This window comes from Rhinopithecus bieti, unplaced genomic scaffold (genome assembly GCF_001698545.2).
Source record: "Rhinopithecus bieti isolate Rb0 unplaced genomic scaffold, ASM169854v2 scaffold_74680, whole genome shotgun sequence".
NCBI classification, from domain to species: Eukaryota; Metazoa; Chordata; class Mammalia; order Primates; family Cercopithecidae; genus Rhinopithecus; species Rhinopithecus bieti.
Window position 1 is genome coordinate 315,515 of NW_016828033.1, and position 23,543 is coordinate 339,057.

Consider the following 23,543-nt stretch of genomic DNA (forward strand, 5'->3'; position numbering starts at 1 on the left):
TCAGCTTGTACCTGGCACCAAAGTGGCCACTCCAGCCACCAAGCCTATTTCTGCTTCCAGGGGAAGCATCACCCTTGTGTGGAATAATCTCTGTGTTTTTTGCTTCAATTTCTCAAAAAAGTGGTTATCAGTTTGCACAGCTCATCTGGTCCAGCCAAGCCACACAGGTCGTAGGTCATTGGCCAGTCTCTTAGGAGCGTAAGTATCCTTGCAGGTGATGGGCTATGCCTTCGGTCAGATTATCCATCCATGGATCAATCATTAGTGGCTACGGGAATAGGGCCATGTCTTACATAAGAACACGAGCATATTGGATATTATGAACATGTTCTATTACAGAAAGCAATATTATTAAATAACACAGATGACATACACCCATCACAATCATTGCAAATGCCCACTAAGAAAAAAAAATGGATTACAGGATATGACAGTGGATTAGAGAATAATGAAGGTTATTTCTAAAAAGATCCTGCAGAGGATGGAAAGAAAGAGGGTCCATGCAGAGAAGTTCAGGAAGGACTTTGTGTCAAGCTGATAGAACAGTTGTGTTTGGGATCCATAAAGAAGTGGGGCCAAACATGTTAGGACTTTAGGAGGAAATAGACTGCATGGCCCTTCAATTCTTATAATATTCAGTGTGGATAGTGTCCGGAGCCGTGATGCCCGGAAATTGCCGCAGCCTCTGTTGCTTAAGCTCCGCATTGCGGAGACAAGATGGCGCACTTCCTGGTTCTTCATCATCAACTTTTCCGGAGCGTGCAAACTTTTCCCATGCGCACGTAGATAACTTCCCGCGCCCGGGAAAGACTAAGTCTACCGAGCATGCGCCTGGTGAGGTCTCTCATTATTCTCCTCCCCGCCTGCTCTGCTGCACTTCCCCTTTCTTACCAGCCTATATAAGCTGTACCAAAGCCCTCAATAAACGAGACTTGATCAGGATACTGTCTTGTCTCCATTTCTTGTGTCTCTTGTCTCTCTAAATTCCCACCCCCTCCTCCAAGGTCTGTGTTAAGGATCCCGCTGGACGGGACAGATAGGACTTAGAGATCATCAAGTCCAGCCCTGCTGCACTTCAGCTGAGAGTACTGAGAGTCAGAATGGCCGGTGACACAGCTGCGGTCATGGATTAAAGTTAAAACCAAGGTCAGAGTTCAAGTCTCTGTCTCCACAGTCAGTCTTTCCACTGTAGACTATAGCTAGCTCACTCTTTCACTAAGGCAGCTCCTCTCTTTCTAACACTGGAGCTTTACACAATACATACATGGTGGAGAAGAGCAAGCCCCTCCTTGGTGGTCTTTGTTGGAGGACAATCTGCTCCTCAGCACTGCCCTCATCCTGTTTTCTAAAACTCCTCAAACCCTGACGCACAAATCCCTGAGGACTCCCTGCACAGCATCATTCCTCAGAGTATATATAAAGGGATTGAGGAATGGAGTCATCACACTGCTCAGAACTGAAGGGATCTTGTTGATCTCCAGATATTCTTTCTGGGAGGGAGTCACAAAGATACACACAGTGATACCACTAGAAATGATGACTATGGTCAGGTGGGAAGCGCAGGTATTAAAGGCCTTCTTCCTTCCACTTGCAGAAGGAATGCGCACTATTGTCAAGATGATGTACCTAGAGGAATAGGCCACGAGGACTATGCAGCAGCGGATGACCATGGAAGAAAGCATAAAATCCATCAGCTCGATGGCAGTGGTGTCTGCACAGGCCAGGGCCAGCAAGGGTCCACCGTCACAGAAGAAGTGGTTAATGATGTTGGAGCCACAGAAGGGCAACTGGGAGATGAGGATGGTTGGAAAGAGCACAGAGGGGAAGGCTCCCACCCAAGAGAACACAACGGTCTCAATGCAGACAGGAGGTCTCATGATGGTGGTGTACCTCAGAGGGGAGCAGATGGCGGCATAGCGGTCATAGGACATGACCGCCAGCAGGAGGAACTCAACTGTGCCCAAGGAAAAGTACAAATAGCACTGGATGATACATCCGGCAAAGGAGATGGTTTCATCCCCAGATCCTAAGTTGGCCAACACTTTTGGAGAGATGACTGAGGTGAATATGATATCCAGGATAGAGAGGTTGCACAAGAAAAAGTACATGGGGGTGTGGAGGCGGGAGCAGGACAGCACAGTGAAGATGATGAGCAGGTTCCCCAGAAGAGTCAGCAGGCATGTGGGCAGCAGGAGCACCAGAAACAGCAGCTCCGCCTCCCTGCTCAGGGAAAACCCCAGCAGAACTCAGTCACTGCTGTAGTCCAGTTCCCCATGGGCCTGGTGGGCCTGGCTCAATTCTTCTAACAGAACAAAGGGAGGTAACACTTAGGAGAGTGTTCAGTGTATGAAAACCCATGGTGCTCACTAGAAAAATATGAACATAGAACATGACGACTGCCAGTTAGACATGTCATCCAAGTTTAGCTTGGCTTTCAATTATTTGCCTATCAAAATGGACAAGGTTTTTGAAGATAATAATGTACACTGTTAACAAGGGTGTCCTGAGACCTACACTGTCACAGAGTTCATACGAACTTTCTAAAAGATAATTTAGCGATGTGTATTGAAAACCTTAAAATTAAGCAAATTCTTAGATTCAGAAATTGTACTTCCATCCTGAGGAAGTAGTCAAGGACATGTTAAAAAGATTTTGCCACAAGAATATTCACCACAGAATTTTTTACAATAATGAAAATTTGGCAACAACTTTAATATCCAGAAATGGGGGATGAAATAAATTATGGTACCTTTAAGAAATAACACATTAGGTAGCCATTAAAAATTATATTTTACAGTAACATATAAATGACAAAACATTCAAAATGTATTATTAACTTTTAAAGCATTATTTTAAGCATTATTTAAGTATTTATTATTATTAGGTTTTAAAAGTGTTTTTAAAGCAAGTTATAAACTTGTACTGACATTGTGATGCCATTTTGGGGGAGAGATGTAAATTAGCAAAGGTCCTAGAGTAGCCAAGAAGACATTGCTGAAGAAGAAAATCACGGAAGGGGCTCGCGTTGGCAGATATCAAGACTTATAAAATTGGAATGATTAAGGCAAGATGGTATTGGCACAAATATACATAAAAATGACCCATGGAACAACATACAGAGCCAAGAAACAGACCCACACAGATGTGGAGCAGTGATATGTGTCAGAAGTGAAAGAAGCTGGTACTGATGCTTGTCCTCAGGGGAAAAAGTAAAATTGATTTCCAATCTCATGTCAGACACTAACATCCACTCCAGATGGACAAAAAAACTTACGTGTAAAAATCAAAACTTTTAGAAGAAAAACTAGAAGAATGTTGTTTTGGCCTCAGAGTAGAAAAGAATCTACTAAATAAGACCCAAAACAGTGCTAAACAGAAAAGAAAATATTAATAAATTAAGCTACGTTAAAATGAAGAATTTCTATTAATTAAAAGATCCTTCAAATAAAGTTAAAGGAACATCACAAACAGGAAGAACATATTTATGCCACAGATAATGGACAAACCTTAGTACTCACGTAATTAATATTTTGATGCATACAAAGCAGTAAGAAATAGATAAGCAATCCAATAGAAAGATGGGCCAAACATGCTACCTGAACTCCATTAAAGAGGAAAGAAACATAGCTAATAAATGTACAAAAAGATGCTTGATCTCATTAGTAATTAGGGAAATACAAATTAAGACACTAGCAAGATACAATTTTATATCCACTATATTGTCAAGAAGCAAAAATATGACAATAACAAGTGTTGACAAGGATGTAGAGCCTTAAAAAGTTTACACTGCTAGTGGGAGTGTAAATTTATATAATTGCTTTGGAAAATAATTTGTCATGACCTTGTAAAGATGAACATTCACATACTCTGTGACCCAATAATTCTACTCCTAGGTAGAGAAACTTGTACGTATGCCCCAGGAGACAAACAAGAATATGTATAGAGAAGGGGGAGAGGGGGAGGGAGGGAAAAGAGAGAGGGAAGGAGGGAGGGAGGGAAGGAAGGAAGGAAGAAAGGGAGGGAGGGAGAGAGGGACAGAGGGAAAGGAGAAAGGAAGGGAACGGAATGGAAGGGAAGGAAAGGAAAGGTGGGAGGGAGGAAGGAAGGAGGGAAAGAGAGAGATAGAAAGAAAGAAAAGAAAGAGACAGAGAGAAAGAAAGAAAAAGAAAGAAAGAAAAAGAAAGAAAGAAAGAAAGAAAGAAAGAAAGAAAGAAAGAAAGAAAGAAAGAAAAAGAAAGAAAGAAAGAAAGATCCTAAAATTTTATATATATATATATATATATGTAATTGGTTGGAGATATATATATATATGGTTGGATTGAAAACGTATATTAGCAAACACATATTGAGTGCCAACTATGTTGGGGGGCCTGTTATTGATGAAAGTTTGTAGAGGTGGTAAAAAATTGCCTGCCCTCACACAGCCTTCAGTCTAAAAGAGATGTGAAGAAACCTGATTTCAGGGAAATCACAGAAACAGAGGAAAAATTAAGGCATGGCAAAGTTTTTTCATGGCTGTTTGTCCTGGGCCATTAGTCTGGAAAGCAAACCAACTACCAGGAAAGCTGATAGATTCCAGGGACAAGGTCAAATAGGGCTTCGGTATCTAGGAGGGACTCTGGATAGTAGAGGCCACGTAATTACCAGTGACTAAGAAGAATATGGATTGGACTTGGAAAAACAAGAATAATCTAGTAAAGGAAGAGGACTGCAGAAATCCTGAGGACTGAGTTGACCTCTGCCTATCTAAGCTGAGTCAGAATATCAGCCACTCCTGCATAGAACCTGTCCTCATGAGCTGCCCTACCTTCCTGTAGCCTTAGCACACGGACAGTCTCTCCACACAACTCACCACATTTGCATTGCCAAGGATCTTTTCTTTTTTAACAGCTTTACTGAGATATAATTCAAGTACCATATATTCCACCCATTTAAAGTATACAATTCAATAGATTTTAGTGTATTCACAAACCTGTGTGTCCAACACCACAATCAACTTAAGAATATATATATTTATTTTTTTGAGCTAGAGTCTCACTCTGTCACCCAGGCTGGAGTGCAGTGGCATGATCTCAGTTCACTGCAACCTCCACCAGCCGGGTTCAAGCGATTCTCCTGCCTCAGCCTCCTGAGTAGCTTGGATTACAGGTGCCTGCCACCACGCCCTGCTAATTTTTATATTTTTAGTAGAGACAGGGTTTCACCATATTAGTCAGGCTGACCTCATGATCTGCCCACCTTGATCTCCCAAAGTGCTGGGATTACAGGCATGAGCCACCACACCCAGCAGATTTAAGGATATTTTAATGATCCCTCCTCCATTCCCTGGAAACTGTTTTTCTACTTTCTGACTATGGACTTGCCCATTCTGGACATTTCATATAAATGAATCATACCATATGTGTGTCCAGCTTCTTTCACTTACTGTAATATTTTCTTTATTTTTATTTTGAAGTTTTTTTTAGATACAGTGTCCTGCTCTGTCCGCGAGGCTGGAGTGCAGCGGCATGATGACAGCTCACTGTAGCCCCAAACTCCTGGGCTCAAGCGATCCTCCTGCCTTAGCCCCCAAGTAGCTAGGACTACAGGTGCACACCACCACACCTGGCTAATTTTTTTTTTTTTTTTTTTTTTTTTTTGAGATGTAGTTTCACTCTTGTCACCCAGGCTGGAGTGCAATGACGCAATCTCTGGTCACTGCCACCTCTGCCTCCTGAATTCAAGCAATTCTCCAGCCTTGGCCTCCCAAGTAACTAGGATTACAGGCATCTGCCACCACACCCAGCAAATTTTTGTATTTTCAGTAGAGACAGGGTTTCACCATGTTGGTCTCGAACTCCTGACCTCAGGTGATCCATCTACCTCGGCCTCCCAAAGTGCTGGGATTACAGGTGTGAGCCACCACGCCAGGTCTAAATTTTTTTTTAAATTAGAAAATAATTTTACTTTTTTTATTTTTTGAGACAGGGTCTCACTCTGTCACCGAGGCTAGAGTGCAGTGGTGCAATCATAACTCACTACAACCTCGGCCTCCCAGGCTCAAGTGATCCTCCTATCTCAGGATCCCAAGTACCTGGGACTAGAGGCACACGTCACCATGCCCAGACAATTTTTGTATTTTTTATAGTGATAGGGGTTTTGCCAAGTTGCCCAGGCTGGTCTCAAACTCCTGTGATCAAGCTATCTTCCTGTCTCAGCATCTCACAGTGCTGAGATTACAGGTATGAGCCACTTACTGTAATATTTTTTTAAGGTTCATCTACGTTGTAGCATGGATCATTGCCAAGGATCTTAAAGAATCAGTGTAACAGGAGGAAAGGCCACAGCCCCAAGAAGAAGCCCTGACCCCTGGCTGGCATGGCAGACACACACACACACACACACACACACACACACACACACACACACTTGGTCACCAAATGTGGAAATGGTAAGATAAGGGATCAAGACTTAATTCATTTAACTCTCAAAATACATCTTTGCATAAGGTGCCACTGCACCCACTGGAAAATCATTTCTTCACATCAGAAATATCAAGAAGCTTACTGAAGGCAAAGATACACACCTTAGATTGTAACAAGAACTGCTGCTCCCAGCCAGCCCCCAAATGCCAAATGGTTGGTCTGCACTCACCTCGGCTGGGGTCGCCTTGTACCACCTCCACGGCTCAGTCTGTTCACCCTGGCTTTGCTGCCACCTAGGATCTTCCACAGTAATTATCTTGACCAAAAAGCCACAGTGCATTCCACATGAAAGCAGCAGTGTTTGACAGGTGAAATGAGTCTTTCCCAACTCATGTGGATTGTTGCCCTAGCTGTGACCTCTTGCCTGACGAGCATGCACTCGTGTTGCAGACAGTTGGAAGGTACCTGTTGGATGTTTTACACTGCTGAGGAAGTTACAAGGTATGGCATCCATTCCAGCATGGAGAGGTCTACAAATCCTCTGGCCCTAATCCTGAGTGTGTGAGGAAGTCACCTTGGGTTAAGCATTGACCAGCTGCACCTCCCAGACTGTCTACACAATCTGATCCAGTTGGGGAGAGAAAAGGAGCACTCTCCACTAAGCTCCTGGATGGTGCTTGGTTCCCTCTCCTGCTACCATCTTTCCTGCACCCTCTCCAGTCTTCTGTTCAGTCCAATCTTCTGGTTGCTTCTTGATTCTAGAGAAAATGGAAAAAGAAACACTGTGTTACCTGATGGACAAAAACCATCAACCTGCTTCTTCCTCTGTCCCCTCAACCCAACATGCACTACAACTACCACCATCCCCATCATATTTTTTTCAGACACTGGCAGGCCAAGCGTCCCAAGGACTAAACTTCCTCTAGGGTTACTGCAGGATAGTCACATCCTGCTGAGGGGTAGTTGGTGCATAGAGAAAACTCTGGACTTGAAGCCAAGAGTCTGGGTTCAAGTCCCACCTGTGCCTTTTACCATTCTTGAGACTGGAAAAATTGCCTCCCTTTTCATATTATCTGCACATGAATCCTCATGTGACAAGCAGTGGTAATGCTCTTTTCCTCATCTTTCTCACAACCTGGTTGAGACACACAAAATGGAAAGTAAGATAATTCATATGATGGATCATTGCCAAGGATCGTGAAGAACCAATGTATAATTCATATGATGTGTGAAATCATAAAACACCATATCAGGTATTGCTGTTATTTTCTAGAACCTCTCCTATTCTGCAATAGTGGAAAAGAACAAACCTTATCTTCCCTGTCCCTACTGAGATATTGATCATCCCACCCTAGAGGGAAGAATACTGTCCCTTCTGGCTCTGGAACACATCTCATCAGGCCCATGCTTCTGCCTTAATCAACTACTCTCTCCTTGGACAGCATATCTGGTTGGCTACAAAGTGTGAAGACAAAGGGAAGATGCTTCTCTACACGGGAATTTCGGTTGCCCAGGATTCCTGGAAATGAAGAAACTACTTCCTATCCTCTACCATCTGCACTCTACAGAGGAGTCAGTAAGCTGGAAGGGTCAGCAGGAGGATTGAGAAATACTCACATTTGCCTAAATAAGGTAGAGGGGCTGGCCCCCAGCATATCCTGCCCACATAGCTGCCCTGGGCTTCCGTGCTGGGCGCTGAGGCTTGCGTTGCTGCAAACAGACTCTGCACTGTCAGGGCTGAAAGAGGCGTACTCTAGAAGGGTCCCATGTTTGGACCCCACTTGGGCGGGATGGGGTGGGATTGGCTCAGGTGAGAGCATGCACTTTCTGAGAAGGATCCAAACATGGGACAATCCTCGAGGGCATGTTACAAAGCTGTCCCTGCACACCAGGCCTGAGTCTGATGCCCCTGAGGCCCACTTAGGAAAGGATGCAAACCCAAACATCTACACTAACAAGAACTGAGAGCAGAATACTAGCCCAGATCAACGCCCCAGGCCTATCTCAGCCTCACAGTGTACAGTCCTCCACCCACCCGCTCTCCAGCCCCGCTGTGACAGTTCCATCCACCCCTACCACTCCATTTACCCAGGACCCTCCTCTTCAACATCCTAATACACTGTGATCAATATGCCACAGCTTCAGTAACCTTGCACTATGTAAAAGAAAAGGCCCCACACTGCATAGCCTGGCACTCAAGACCTTCTAACCCGTTTCCCCTGAATTACCTTCCAGCCTCAGCTCCCATCTTACACAGCACCTGCGCATCTTTTACTTCAGTTGAGCCACTCTATTCACTGTGCCCCACGCTGGCCCTCACTTTCTTACTTCACACTCAGGCCCCAAGTGTCTTACGATTGAAACCATCTTCTCCACCACCTAGTCTCTAGGCCCTACTCTTGTCCCTTTTCCTCAAGTCTAAGCTGGGTTCTCCCTCTTTAGATATCCTTTTCTTGCACTTGGAATCAGGAATCCACAGTGTAGAACTGGAGTGGTTTTAACCTTTTTTAATTTAAAGATAACACATGTATAGAAAAGTATACAAATCATAAGCTCAATGAATTCTCAATAAAGTGAACACACTCATGTAACCATCACCCTGGTGAAGAAAGAGAATGGTACTAGCACCCCAGAAATCCTTCTCAACCTCCCTCGCCACATTCCAGTGGTAACCATTATCCTAATTTCTAACACCATGGATTAGTTTTTGCCTGTTTTGGCAATTCATATAAATGAAATCATCTAATAGGTCTTGTTTTGTGTCTGACATATTTTGCTCAAGCTTATAGTTTTGAAATTCAATCATGCTGTGGTGTGTGACTCATTTTTATTGCCATGTATTTCATCATTTCATTTGTGGTTATTTAGCCTCTGGGCAGATTTTTAAGATCCTTGGGAACAGGGATTTTTTCCATAAAATTATTTTGGAATCCCCATAATGCCTAAACTGGAAAAGCAAAAGTTGCTCAGTATATATGAATTTTAGTCCAAAAGTTTCTAATTTCAATCTCACATCATATACCCCCATGAATAAGCAATACTATCTAACAATGTCGACATTTCTTTTTCTCACATCTCATACCCAATTCATTAGCAAATCCCATTGGCTCCACCTTTACACATATGTCAAATCCAACCACTTATCACCATCCCCATCACCCTAGTTCAAGTCACAAACATTGTAGAAAACAGATATTGAAGTAAAAGAGAGTGTTGCAAAATAGTATACATGGTATTATCCTTTTCTTTTTGTTTTGTTTTGTTTTTTGAGACGGAGTTTCGCTCTTGTTGCCCAGGCTGGAGTGCAATGGCATGATTGCGGCTCACTGCAACCTCCGCCTCCTGGGTTCAGGCAATTCTCCTGCCTCTGCCTCCTGAGTAGCTGGGATTACAGGCATGTGCCACCACACCTGACTAATTTTGTATTTTTAGTAGAAACGGGGTTTCTCCATCTCTGGAGAACTGATCTTGAACTCCCAACCTCAGGTGACCTGCCCACCTCGGCCTCCCAAAGTGCTGGTATTACAGGTATGAGCCACCGCACCCAGCCTCTCTTTTTTTTGAGACTAAGTGTCGCTCTGTCGCCCAGGCTGGAGTGCAGTGGCACCATCTCAGCTCACTACAACCTCTGCCTCCTAGGGTCAAGTGATTCTCATGCCTCAGCCTCTTGAGTTGCTGGGAGCACAGGCATGGACCACCATGCCCGGTTAATTTTTGTATTTTTAGTAGAGAGGAGGTTTAGCCATGTTGGCCAGGCTGGTCTCAAACTCCTGACCTCAAGTAATCCACCTGCCTCTGCCTCCCAAAGTGCTAGGATTACAGGTGTGAGCCACCACACCCGGCAGATCCCATTTTTTAAAGACACATATTAACGCATAGATAAAAGAATACAAGTATATTAACTAAAATATTAATTGTGGTTATTTCTGCGTACTGGGATCTATTCTTTCTTATTTTCATATTATTGTGGTAGATAGGTCAATCATTGTGTTCCCCATCCAGAGCCCTAACTGCAGCGTTCCTACATATGAGTTGGCCACCTATCTGATTGGGTCACAGGTAAGCAAACAGCCCAGGAGAAACTCAGCCAAAGGCCAGGATAAATGTGGCAGATTTCCTCAAGAAATTGAACTAAGAGGTACAGAAACTATGGTAGATACCTGTTGTTTTAAACATTCTTTCTTATTTTCTTCTACTAACCACTACCTCATTCCCTTTTGGGAAGCAGCTCCTTCCCCATTACACAAATCATGTGATTCTAATGAGACTATATAATATCACAATATAAAGCCAAAGTTCAGGAAAGGGAACATGATCTATTATAATATCCATCACCCAGCCACAGTGACTGATCCAAAGAGTGACCATCCAACCCAAGGCAGGCCAGGAATCCCTCCTTTAGAATCCGTATGCTGGAGCAGAGTTAGGAAAAGCTCTCTCCTCTGGGCTCAAAAACTGTGAGGATGTAACCCTGAGCTGCCAGTAGCCATACCCAGCCTCACCCTTCCACTGCTGCACGGAGAGAGCCTTTCTGCTGTCTGGATTCATGAGGACAACATATCTATGGAAATGCAGCTAACAGACAGAGATAGAATTTGGACAGTGTTGTGTATGACTGGATCAGTCATGCCTGAGGCCTGCCAACAATATCCTTTCTGATTGTACAAGCCAAGCCAAAAAATTCTCTGTTTTTCTTAAGTTCATTTGAATTATGGTCTTCTGCAATCATAAGAACTCTAACGAACACAGAGACTAATTAGTAAGATGCTGGTGTTCTTTTCTAAAAAGTTGTGTAGAGTTGGGCCTGGAGTAGATGCCATAGCAAACCAAAGCGATTCCTAAGCTGAAGTCACAGGGGAGCAAATAAACCATCAGTGATAAGAGAGACCTTGTTTCCAAGAGAAGTGTAAGAGTAGCTTACACTCAGAGACAAGTAATAACTGAGGGAACATAGGCCCACCAGAAAGGGTGGTGGCAGCCTGAGCTGCTGACTTTCTTGTTCCAATCCCTGTGTGCCTTGTTTCTGTTCTTGGATAACCATGAGAGACTGCCTGATTCTTTCTATTCTTTCTACAATCTTTGTATTCTTTCTACAATCTTACACATACACACACACACATACACATACACATACACACGCACACACTCACATACACCACTTTAGTCAACTAGCTTGAGTAAGCCTCTGTTTTTTAAATTCAAAGTATCAATGAGTAAGAAAATAGTGTTTATACATCACATTTCTAATCAGAAAGTTATTTTTAAGATCCAAACAAACTTTTGCTCTACAGAAATTTATTTAACATAAATGATATTTATAAATTTATAGATTAAGGCACAAATTCACTACAAAGGTCAATGACCTTAGGACAATTTCTATACAAGGACAATACTTCCAGAAAGTTTAAGGCTGCCGACCTTATTCTGTTTTAACTCCAGCCACTCCCATGCCTGCTTTCCCTTACTTGAGCACAGTAATGGGTCTGGCAACTGGTTAATTATAATAGGTGACAAGAATGAATCTTTTTTAAGCCCAACCAACAATTTTATCATGTACTAGCAACTCTCATGAGGATGTCACTCATAAGTTGGTTTTTTTTTTTAGTACTGGTTCCACTATATAATTGATGTTTTATATTAGCCATCTCCCCCTCCCCACAATTGTTTATGATCATAGAAATAGAATTTTGAAGATGGAAGAACCCTAGTGCTATAACCTCCTCATGTCACAGTAGGATGTTAAGTCTAACACAGGTCAAATGAATCACCCAAGGTAACAAAACTTTGAAGGTAAAAACTCCAGCTCTCTTGACCAGAGCAGTATAGAGAAGAAAATCAATGAAAGCTTAAACCAGGCACAGGATTCATGGAAGATGGGAGATTAAAATCAAGCCTTAGCCTTTCGAGAGAGGGCAATGAGTACTAGACTACGAGTTGAAATAGCCAGCTACTGGGTCAGACTATGCCTTATCTGTTTATATGACTCCCTGACTAGGTTTTATTCATCTTGGTATTCCCTACGCCCAATATCATAACAGAGACATGAGAGAAACTCAATAAAAAAGTGAATAAGGAGTGGGTGAGTAATCCTCTGGGCGCAGTCTCCTCAGTAGCTCGGATTACAGGCATGAACAACGGCACCCAGCCCTTTTTTTCCTTTTCTACATAGACTTCTCCAGAATATTAGGTTTCCTATCTATTTGTCTCAGTTTTTGTCCTTTAGGTCGACATCTGTGTCCTGGACCTCAGTTCACTAGATTAGGTCAGGACCAGTGGGTTAAGGTTTCACATTCCATCATCCCTGGCCTTAAATGTCAAGAAGAATAGTGCTGGGCTGGGTGCAGTGGTTCATGCCTGTAATCCCAGCACTTTGGGAGGCCGAGAAGGGTGGATCACTTGAGGTCAGAAGTTCAAGACCAGCCTGGCCAACATGGTGAAACTCCATCTCTACTAAAAATACAAAAATTAGCCAGGCGTGGTGGTGTGTGCCTGTAATCCCAGCTACTCAGGAGGCTGATGCAGGAGAATTGCTGAATTCGGGAGGCAGAGGTTGCAGTGAGCTGATATTGCACCATTGCTCTCCAGCCTGAGCAACGAGAGCGAAACTTCATCTAAAAAAAAAAAAAAAGAAAAAGAAATTAAAAAGAAAAAGAAGAATAGTGCCAGGGATACAAGCACTGCCAGCCTCAAAGCACCTCAAGGCACTGATGCCACTGGCATTTGCACACCTCAGCCTGGCCTCTGCAGAGGCTGACAGGCACATCTGCATCTTATCACTTAATAAACATTCACTGACACCTCCTGTATCTTAGGCACTTTTGGTAGATGCTGGAACACATTAGAGAACAAATCCAGTCCTTGCCCTCCAAGCATTTATAGTCTAGAGCAGAAGCTTCAGAGTGTTCTAGTTTCAGAATTTTTCTTCAATTATACAAAAAGGCCGGGCATGGTGGCTCATGCCTGTAATCCCAGCACTTTGGGAGGCCAAGGCAGGCAGACCACCTGAGGTCAAGTTTGAGACCAGTCTGACCAACATAGAGAAACCCCGTCTCTACTAAAAATACAAAATTAGCCGGGCATGGTGGCGCATGCCTGTAATCCCAGCTATTCAGGAGGCTGAGGCAGGAGAATCGCTTGAACCCTGGAGGTGGAGGTTGCGGTGAGCCGAGATCACGCCATTGCCCTCTAGCCTGGGCAACAAGAGAAAAACTCTGTCTCAAAAAAAAAGAAAAAAAAATTGTGTGTCTACATAGATTGAAAGGGAGGTGGGAAGAGTCAAACTCTCAAATAGCTTTGTGACCCAGAAAAGGTTAAGAGCCTCTTAGTTGGAACCATCCATATCCCTCATTTCTAAATTCTTAGCAAGTACCCCAGCACTTACTGACAGCACCTCTTGGGCATCTCTAACCTTTTGCAGTGTTCACAGTGCCTTCCTCACCAGCTCCTGGCAGACTCCTGGTGGAAGAGGAGGGAAGCACACTTCATTGTTAACATTGCCTCCTAGTTCCCGGGTAGCTCCATTCCAGGAAGGTATTTATCCAGGAGTGGCTGTCCCTGCTTTTTTGGATCACTTTGGGCTCATCCAGCGTAAACCACTGCCTATTCCCTGACGGGCAGACTGACTGGGGGACAGTTTTTCCCCGCCAAAGTACTGCTTGCTTCCCGAGACTTCTCCAGACTAAACATCCACTGACTGAGATGAAATATGACAGTTCTCTTTTCCAAAGGGTCAAAGGGATCTCAGCAAGGTTCAGACTAACAGAAAGAGGGCTGAGTTGTGAATATACTGGGAAGAGTATTTTGGTCTAACAGTCTTATTTCTCTTCCCAATTAATAATATGTCACTCTTGAGAACATTTTTGTTATTGACTCCTCAACACAACCCACTCAGTCCCAGACTGGGAGCCTTCAAAGACAGAGGCAGGGCCCCGGCCATCCCTTGGATGGCACTACCGTTCTCCTCCTTGATGTTTTACGAGACTGCTAATTTTTGTAAGATGTAATAAAACATATTTAAGGGAGAAAAATATGTACTAGACTGTTTTAATGAGATTGAGCATCTATATTTTTGAAAATGTAACATCAAGAAGCCAGCGAAAGTTGTTTCTTAGATTACCAGCAATTTTCTGATTCCACTTCTGGAGGAGACTTTTTTGTTTGTTTGTTTGTTTGTTTTTAAGAAACACTTCAATGACTTTATGGCAGTAAAGCCAAAATCATATTCTCAGTAGCTTAAGACCACGCCGAGCTACACAGCTCACCTTCATGACGTTGAGATGGCCTGAACTGTGAGAAGAGATCCATCTCTACACGTTAGAATGTGTCTTGAGAAGTGAGTCTGGGGCCGCCATGAGGTTTTCCCTTCTCACTGGGCCTCCTGATCAGGGTCCAGCACCTGGCAGGGGGGTCGTAGCAAATGGACCAGTGACAGACATGAGCAAAGACCTCCATGGCAGAAGATAAGTCTCATGATAAGGTGGCAGCAGAAGGAGGAATGAGCAGTGGGGGAGAAAAAACAAAATACCCTGTCCAGGTGAATGGCTGGTGGACTTTAAGAACAATAATCTCCTATATCTCATTCAATGGATTTTTTTCCCTCTTTCCTACACAATCCCCTCCTGGTGTTCCAGAACTTTCAATGAAACAGGCGTTACAGCTGGCCTGACATACCCGGCAGATAATGTCATGGCACTGGTAAGAGTGTAGTAGTGAGGATGATCAGAGGTCACTCTCATTGCCATCTTGGTTTTGGTAGGTCTGCACTTGGTATGAGGAGGGGCGGGGAAATCAGGAGCAGTTGGAGAAGCTCATCACAAGATGGCCAGAAGTGACCAGGAGAACCCCAGAAGCAGCAGGGATCTGCAGGAAATGTAAGCATTCTCTGAGGGTTACATGTGAGGGGATCCAGAAAACTGCTAAAGTTGCAGTGGCTGATCACGATGGGGCTTAGACTCTAGTAACTGTAAGCACTAAAGGAAAGGGTGGCTTTTGTAGACCAAAGAAATCAGACTTTGGAGTTACTTTCTTAAATTGTATCAAAACAATTCATGGCCAAATGTTGTAAATGTTGTGAATAGTAAGATGCAAAGGAGTTTAGAAGGAGGAGGGAGACTTGAGGGAGTTCTTCCCCACGATGGCTGGGAAGGCTTCACAAAAGAAGAATTTGAACTAGATCTTGAAAAGGGGGATCTTAGAAAGGGGGAGGAGGACAAGAGGACTCCTTTTAGGAGAAATGGGAAGAGCTACATGAAGATGCCCAAGTAGAAGCTGTGCTTTAGGCAGGGAATGCCCCTGTCTGACTGAAGTTAAGTCTATATTCTTGAGCATCCATCTTTCCTACTTCATCTTGTCAGAGGCATTTGAACCAGAGCCACTCCACCTTGAGTAGGGGCTGGATAAAATAAGGCTGAGATCTACTGGGCTGCATTCCCAGGAGGTTAAGGCATTCTTAGTCACAGGATGAGAGGACGTCGGCACAAGATACCAGTCATAAAGACATTGCTAATAAAATAGGTTGCAGTAAAGACGCCGGCCAAACCCCACCAAAACCAAGACGGCAACGAGAGTGACCTCTGATCATCCTCTACTACACTCCTACCAGTGCCATGACAGTTTACAAATGAGATGGCAACATCAGGAAGTTACCCTAATTGGCCTAAAAAGGGGAGGCATGAGATCCTCCCCTTGTTTAGCATATAGTCAAGAAATAACCATAAAAATGGGCAACCAGTAGCCCCTTGGGCTGCTCTGTCTATGGAGTAGCCATTCTTTTATTCCTTTACTTTCCTAATAAACTTGCTTTCACTTTACTCTATGGACTTGCCCTGAATTCTTTCTTGCGTGAGACCCAAAAACCCTCTTTTGGGGTCTGGATCTGGACCCCTTTCCAGTAACAATCTCACTTTAGAACCCATTCTTTTATCTTTTTTTTATTTTTTCTTTTATTTGAGACAGAGTCTCTTTCAGCCACCCAGGCTGGAGTGCATTCGTGAGATCTCGGTTCACTGCAATCACTGTCTCCCATGTTCAAGCTATTCTCCCATCTCAGTCTCCTGAGTAGGTGGGATTACAGGCACCTGCCATCATGCATGGCTAATTTTTGTATTTTTAGTAGAGACAGGGTTTCACCATGTTGGCCAGGCTGGTCTTGAACTCCTGACCTCAGGTAATCCACCCGCCTCGGCCTTGCAAAGTGCTAGGATTATAGGAGTGAGCCACTGCACCTGGCCCATTCTTTTTCTTTTTTCTTTTCTTTTCTTTTCTTTTTTTTTTTTTGAGACAGAGTCTCACTCTTATCACTCAGGCTAGAGTGCAATGGCATGATCTTGGCTCACTGCAACCTCTGCCTCCCCGGTTCAAGTGTTTCTCCCGTCTCAGGTTCCCGAGTAGCTGGGATTACAGGTGCCCACCACCATGCCTGGCTAATTTTTGTATTTTTAGTAAAGACCAGTGGCCATGTTGGCCAAGCTGGTTTCAAACTCCTGACATCAGGTGATCTACCCACCTTGGCCTCCCGAAGTGCTGGGATTACAGGCATGAGCCACCACGCCGGGCATTTAGAGCCCATTCTTGAGGCCCAGGGATGGGAACATATTAAGCTAGTCTTCATGGAACAATCAAAGTTGTTGACAACATCTTAAGTTAGCCGGTGCTAGTACTCAGAGAGAGGCCAGTCATCCCAAAAGGACAGGAATTGGCCTAGAATTCACCCTTGGTTTTCTCATGCCTCCCTTCTCAGAAGGCTCTCCTGTTTAGAATCCCCAACCCTCTGCAAAGTGCTGCAAAAAGTGCCCATGTCTCTCCATCAGCCCTATCCCACAGGCTACTTGATTTGTGACGAAGACCCCACTGGGCAAGAGGCATGTTGCTTTCTCACACTGATCAAAAAATATTCATTCAGCACCTACTTTATGTCAAGCACTCTTCTAGGCACAAGGGCATAGCAATAAATAGGTCAAAGTCTCTGCCCTCACGGAATTTTCTTTCTAGTAGGGAAGACAAATATAAATATGTAATAAAACATCAAATAGCTCTATGAATAAAAGTAGAGCAAAGTAAGGGGACAGAGAGTAACAAGAAGAGGGGTCTTTTTTACAGAAGACAGGAAAAGCTCATCTATGGAGGTGACACTGAGCAGAGGCCACAGGGGTGGGGGCCCAGGCTCTGAGACGGGCACTCGTGGATGTGCTTGAAGAACAAGAAGGCCTCTATGGCTGGAGCAAGCTCAATGAGCACAGGGGATAAAGAGGTGGAGGAGCAGAGGAGGAATTACCCTGCAGCTCCTGGCCCAGCATGGCCACACAGTGCACACATCTCCTGTCCATGGCCATAACCCCAGTGGCCCCAGCCCTTGCCTGCCATATTTTCCGCAGGCCCTCAATGAGACTCATTAAACTTTATCCAAAGTTACTGTGCTCTGCAGCTGGGGGAAAAGGGCAAACTTCCGGTCCTAAAGTTAGAGCAATCAACAGTCAAGGGATTTGGAAGTGGCTGGGGCCTTGTTACTTTAAGGTTGTAATGGGCTTTGTGAGAATCCCCACAACTTCACTCCGGAGAGGGGAAGCTTCCCTCAGCAGATCCACACTTGGGACTCCAAGTTTCAAAATTCCGTAGAAACTGGGAAGCAGTCCAAATACACCAGGCCTGCACTAGAAGCACGTAGAGTCACAGCCTCTCCAGAATGGCTTGTACCAAGGTTTTGTTAGGGGTGTTGCTCTAATAATCCAGTAGGCCCCTGGGACTGCCTGTGGCTGCACCCGATGAATCTCATTATCCACAGTTACACCCTTATCTCAAGAGGAAAGGACAGGAAGAGAGACTCCAAGGCCACAACCATGGGATGATTCACAAGCTGCTACCTCACCAACACAACCCAAAAGCAAGGGTCAGAGTCCTCCCATCTAAGAATGTAATATTTCGGTGGGGCTAGAGAAGCACGAAGCTCCTGGGAGCCTGGAAAACCCCTCCAGCTGGGCGACCAGGAAAATCCAAGAGTAAATAACTGCTTCTCAGCCCCAAGGTTAAGTTGGGGCCTGTTTAAGATAGCTGAGCTGTTGGAAAATAAGGAGCATGTGGGGCATATCAAAGAGGATACAATATAATCATGCTAATAAATAATAATACCCTGGCATGGTGGCTCACACCTGTAATCCCAGCTACTCAGGAGGCTGAGGCAGGCAGATCACTTGAGCCCAGGAGTTTGAGGCCAGCCTGGGCAACATAGAAAGACTCCATCTCTAAAATAAAACAAAACCAAAAGAAAATAATAATAGTCAACATTTACTGAACACGTACTGTGTACCATGCCAAGCATTTTACATATGTTATTTCAACCTCCAAGTAAACTCTATGAGCTAGGAGTGCTATTATAATACCCAGTCCACCAAGAAGGAAGCTGAGGCACAGAGACATGAAGGCACTTGCTTCCAAATTTATACACTAATGAATAGGAGAGTCAGGATTTAAATTAAGATCAGAATCCAGAGGTGGTATCCATAGGTGCAGTGCATGTGGCACTCTGGAAACTATCCCATGGCCTAAATATCCTGGATATAGTCAGCAACAAGTAATCTTTTGCACAAATTATTTTTCAGTGTCATGAAAATGTACCTGCCCAATGTCTTGAAGACTGTTTCTCTTGGAAAAGCCCATGCTTTTTTTTCTTTTTTTTTTTTTTTGAGATGGAGTTTTGCTTTTGTTGCCCAGGCTGGAGGTCAATGACACAATCTCGGCTCACTGCAACCTCCACCTCCTGGGTTCAAGCGATTCTCCTGCCTCAGCCTCCTGACTAGCTGGGATTACAGTCATGCGCCACCACGGCTAATTTTCTGTATTTTTAGTAGAGACGAGGTTTCTCCATGTTGGTCAGACTGGTCTCCAACTCCCGACCTCGGGTGATCTGCCCACCTCGGTCTCCCAAAGTGCTGGGATTACAGGCGTGAGCCACTGCGCACGGCCAAGCCCATGCTTTTGTAAGTGCCAGATTGGTATGAACTCTTCGTTCCCAGAATAAAGAGCTGGGCTCTGTAAACTGAGTCCCTCCCTGCCTTGTGCTCAGAGTACTGATGGAATGGCTCTGGGTGAGATGTAAGGCAAAGACTAATCCACAGAGAGAACCTGTGGAGGCCAACAGGTCCTCTGCACTGTCTGCTGTTTTCAGGGCAGCTGGACACTGTCCAGCTAACTCTGTAGGGTGTTGTGAGTTGCAGCTGCCCTGGGTCTATCTGAGGAAACATTCTGCTGCCTCCTCTCTCCAATCAAAGGAATAGCCACCCTCCATAGGTGGCCTCCACCGTCCTAGACAGAGAGCACCTATGGAGCTCTTAAGTACAATCAAGGACAAGAAGCTGCATGGTCTCCTACAGAAGGACATTCCTTATTATATCTAAGCTAAGTGTTTCCTGCCACCTCCAACCCCTCCAGCATCTCTGCTCTCCCTAAGGAAAAGCAACAGAGGGCAATGACTGCTTATAACCCAAATAGGCATGGCAGACCCCCTGCCTTCTCTTAACATTTCTGTAACATTTCTTTTTCTTTTTTTAATAGTTAAATGAATCATTTATCCTACAGTGACAAACTGTAACCAAAACAAATTGTGGGGCTCTAGACTCCTGACAGCACCAAAAAATCAAATTGCATTTTTGTATCATTTCTTGATGTCCTTTGTAATTATATAAATGATCTAATTTTTTCCAGCTTTGAATTGCAAAATATTCAGATGTACAGAAAATCTTTAAAAATAGTACAATGAACAACCAAGACCCATGACCTAATTCCATTTTAAAACTTTAAGTAAGCTAAGGATGGGGCATGGCGGCTCACACCTGTAGTCCCTGTATTTTGGGAGGCTGAAGCAGGAGGATCTCTCAAGCCTAGGAGTTCAAGACCAGTCTGGACAGCATAATGAGACCCTGTCTCTAAAAAAAAATACAAAAATTAGCTCATGCCTAGAGTTCCAGCTGCTCAGGAGGCTGAGGTGGGGAGTGGTGTCCCATACCTATAGCCCAGCTACTTAGGAGGCTGAGGTAGGGGTGGGAGAATCTGCTTGAGCCAGGGAGATCAAGGCTGCAGTGAGCCATGATCCTGCCACTGCATTCCAGCCTGGGCAACAAAGACTCTGTCTCAAAAATAAATAAATAAATCTGTTAGTAAGCTAAGGATAGGAAGAAATTTCAAACATTCATAAGAAACCTAATTAATAATTATACTCAATGTTGAAATATTAAAATAATTCTAACTACAAAATCAGAAAAATATAAGCTCCATATTTGTTCCTTTCATCTTGGTTAGAAACTGTAACTGAAGAGAAAAGCTATAAGCCTTAGTTAACAATGAAACAACATTCAGCCGGTGCAGTGGCTCACATCTGTAATCCCAGCACTTTGGGAGGCTGAGGTGGGTGGATCACCTGAGGTCAGGAGTTCGAGACCAGCCTAGCCAACATGGTGAAACCCCCGTCTCTACTAAAAATACCAAAATTAGCCAGGTATGGTGGCAGGTGCCTGTAATTCCCAGCTACAGGGGAGGCTGAAGCAGGAGAATGGCTTGAACCCGGGAGGCGGAGGTTGTAGTGAGCTGAGATTGGGCCACTGTGCTCCAGCCTGGATGACAAGAGCAAGTCTCTGTCTCAAAAAACAAAAACAAAAAATAGATCGCATTATGTATGAGATTCAATATTAGTTTATTAGGCTGGGAAGTCCAAGATCAAGGTGCAAGCAGCGTTCGTGCCTGGTGAGGGCCCAGTCTCTGCTTCCAAGATGGCACCTTAAAAAGCTATGTTCTCACATGGCAGAAGGGTTGAAAGCAAAAAGGGACTAGCTTGTTCCCTCAAGCCGTTTTATAAGGTTGCTAATTCCATTCATGAGGGCTCTGTTCTCATTATTTAATCACTTCCTAAAGGCCCTACTTCTTAATACTGTTGCACTGGGGATTAAGTTTCAACTTGAATTTTGGACGGGACACCAATATTCAAACCATAGCACAGGGTTACAACTATCCTTGGGACTATTAAAAAAAACTTTTAATATTGTAGGAAAGCTCTTTGACCTTTTAGTTGGCTGATTTAGACAAATGCTCAATTCTTTAAGCATGACATGCAAAGTAAAACATAGATTTAAATTTTGAGTAACTGATATGTAAATGTTTTGCTGACTGTCCTTATCTACCTAATAATATGAAATGATTGGTTTAGGACTTTCTTTTCTAAAAGCATCTATGTCAATCCCCTTTCTTTCAAGGCATATTGTTTAATTTAATTTTTTTTTTTTTTTTGAGATGGAATCTCGCTCTTGTCGCCCAGGCTGGAGTGCAGTGACGTGATCTCGGCTCACTGCAACCTCCACCTCCCAGGTTCAAGCGATTCTCCTGCCTCAGCCTCCTGAATAGCTGGGATTACAGGTGCCCACCACCACGTCTGGCTAATTTTTGTATTTTTAGTAGAGACGAGGTTTCATCATGTTGGCTAGGCTGATCTCGAACTCCTGACCTCATGTGATCCACCCGCCTCGGTCCCCCAAAATGCTGAGATTACAGGTGTGAGCCACCGCACATGGCCCATAATGGGATCCACTGTGGATCCTCCTTTCCACTCTACCAATTTACTTGCTATTTTTGTGTCAATACCATCCTGATTTGCTATGTAGTTTTTGGTATGTGGCAAGCACATCATTGCTATTTGTTAATTTTTACACACACACACACACACACACACAATCCTTGACCACTTTGAAACACTTATCTTTTATTTAAACTTTATTTTGTTCTATACATACACACACATACACATACACACACATAGGTTACTATTCTAATTGTAATTGCATTGGATTTACTTTTGAAAGAACCATCTTTTTAATACTAAGACTTTACCAAGAAGAGGTATGTCTTTTTTGTTCAGTTTTTGTGTCAAATTCTGTTCTTAGGCTGGGCATGGTGGCTCATGCCTATAATCCCAGCACTTTGGGAAGCTGAGGTGGGAGTATCAACTGAGCCTAGGAGGTTGAAGCTGTTCTGAGCCATAACTGTGCCACTGCACTCCAGCCTGGGTGACAGAGCAAGACCTTGTCTCAAATAAATAAATAAATAAATAAATCTGCTGTTTGTAAAGATGTTATCTTTCTTGTTAAACTTATACATAAGCATTTTACAGTTCTTACTGCTATCATTCCATTGTGAATACATTATTTTCCCCATTTGCTTATTTCCTTATTAATTCTAGAGGTATCTTACTAAAGCTCTCAAATTTTATACAATTATATTGCCAGCTTGAAGGAATATGTTTATCTTCTTTTTCAATGACTCAACCACCTATTTAATTTTGTGATGTTATAATTTGCTTGAAAGTCTAGAAGACAATGTCAAACAACAGTGTTGATAGCAAGCATCCTTATCTGGTTCCTAATTTTAATTAAACCATACTTCAGTTAGTTTTATTAGTATATTTGGTAATTAGTTAAAAAAATTAAAATTAGTTTAAAATTAATTAAAATTAGTTTAAAACAATTAATTTTAAAATCTATCTCTATTTTAAATTAAGAATGGCTGCCAAATTTTATCAAATACTTTTTAGCATCTATTGATATGATTATATTATTTTTTATTTAACCTGTTGTTGTCATGGATTATATGGCTAGATTTCCTGATACTGAACACAGCTGAATTCCTGAAATAAACTTTTTAGATCATCACTTATTATTCTTTTGATAAATATTATATTTTATTTACTAGTATTTTATAATTTTTTCTCATATTCTAAGGCAAGCCTGGTATATGCCCCTTCCTTTTAGTCACAGGTTTAGATTAAAATCATATTGGCTTCACAAAATGAATCACAGAGATTTCTGGTTTTTTTCTATGAGCCAAAATAGTTTCAACAACATCAAAATTATCTGGCCTTGAAAGATTAGACATAATATAACTGAATCTATCTGGTTGTGGCCCCTTCCATTGTTAAATCTTTAATCGCCTTTTCAGTCTTTATCATTTCGTTGGTCTATTCAGCCCGCAACATCTTGATATCCATTGGTTATCATTTATATTTTGAAAGGAAAATATCCCCTTTTAAAGAAGGATTTTCTTTTTGCCATAGCATTCATGTAAACTCTTTTTTTTTTTTTTTTTTTTTTTTTTTTTTTTTTTTTT

The 23,543-nt window shown here is 43.1% G+C and overlaps 1 protein-coding gene and 1 long non-coding RNA gene across 2 annotated transcripts in view; both read right to left on the reverse strand.

The window, feature by feature from the left end:
• Window positions 1-1,214: 1,214 nt before the first annotated feature.
• On the reverse strand, window positions 1,215-2,275 carry OR6J1 (olfactory receptor family 6 subfamily J member 1). The gene is given in 2 exon segments (XM_017864227.1): window positions 1,215-2,242; window positions 2,245-2,275. Coding segments are annotated over 2 exon segments (1,038 nt in total). The 3' UTR covers window positions 1,215-1,235.
• Window positions 2,276-6,639: 4,364 nt separating this feature from the next.
• LOC108523579 (uncharacterized) overlaps window positions 6,640-23,543 on the reverse strand; it is a 133,852-nt gene continuing 116,948 nt past the window's right edge. The window contains exon 6 of the long non-coding RNA XR_001883848.1: window positions 6,640-7,162. This is a non-coding gene — a long non-coding RNA (uncharacterized LOC108523579). The remainder of the gene's footprint in view (window positions 7,163-23,543) is intronic.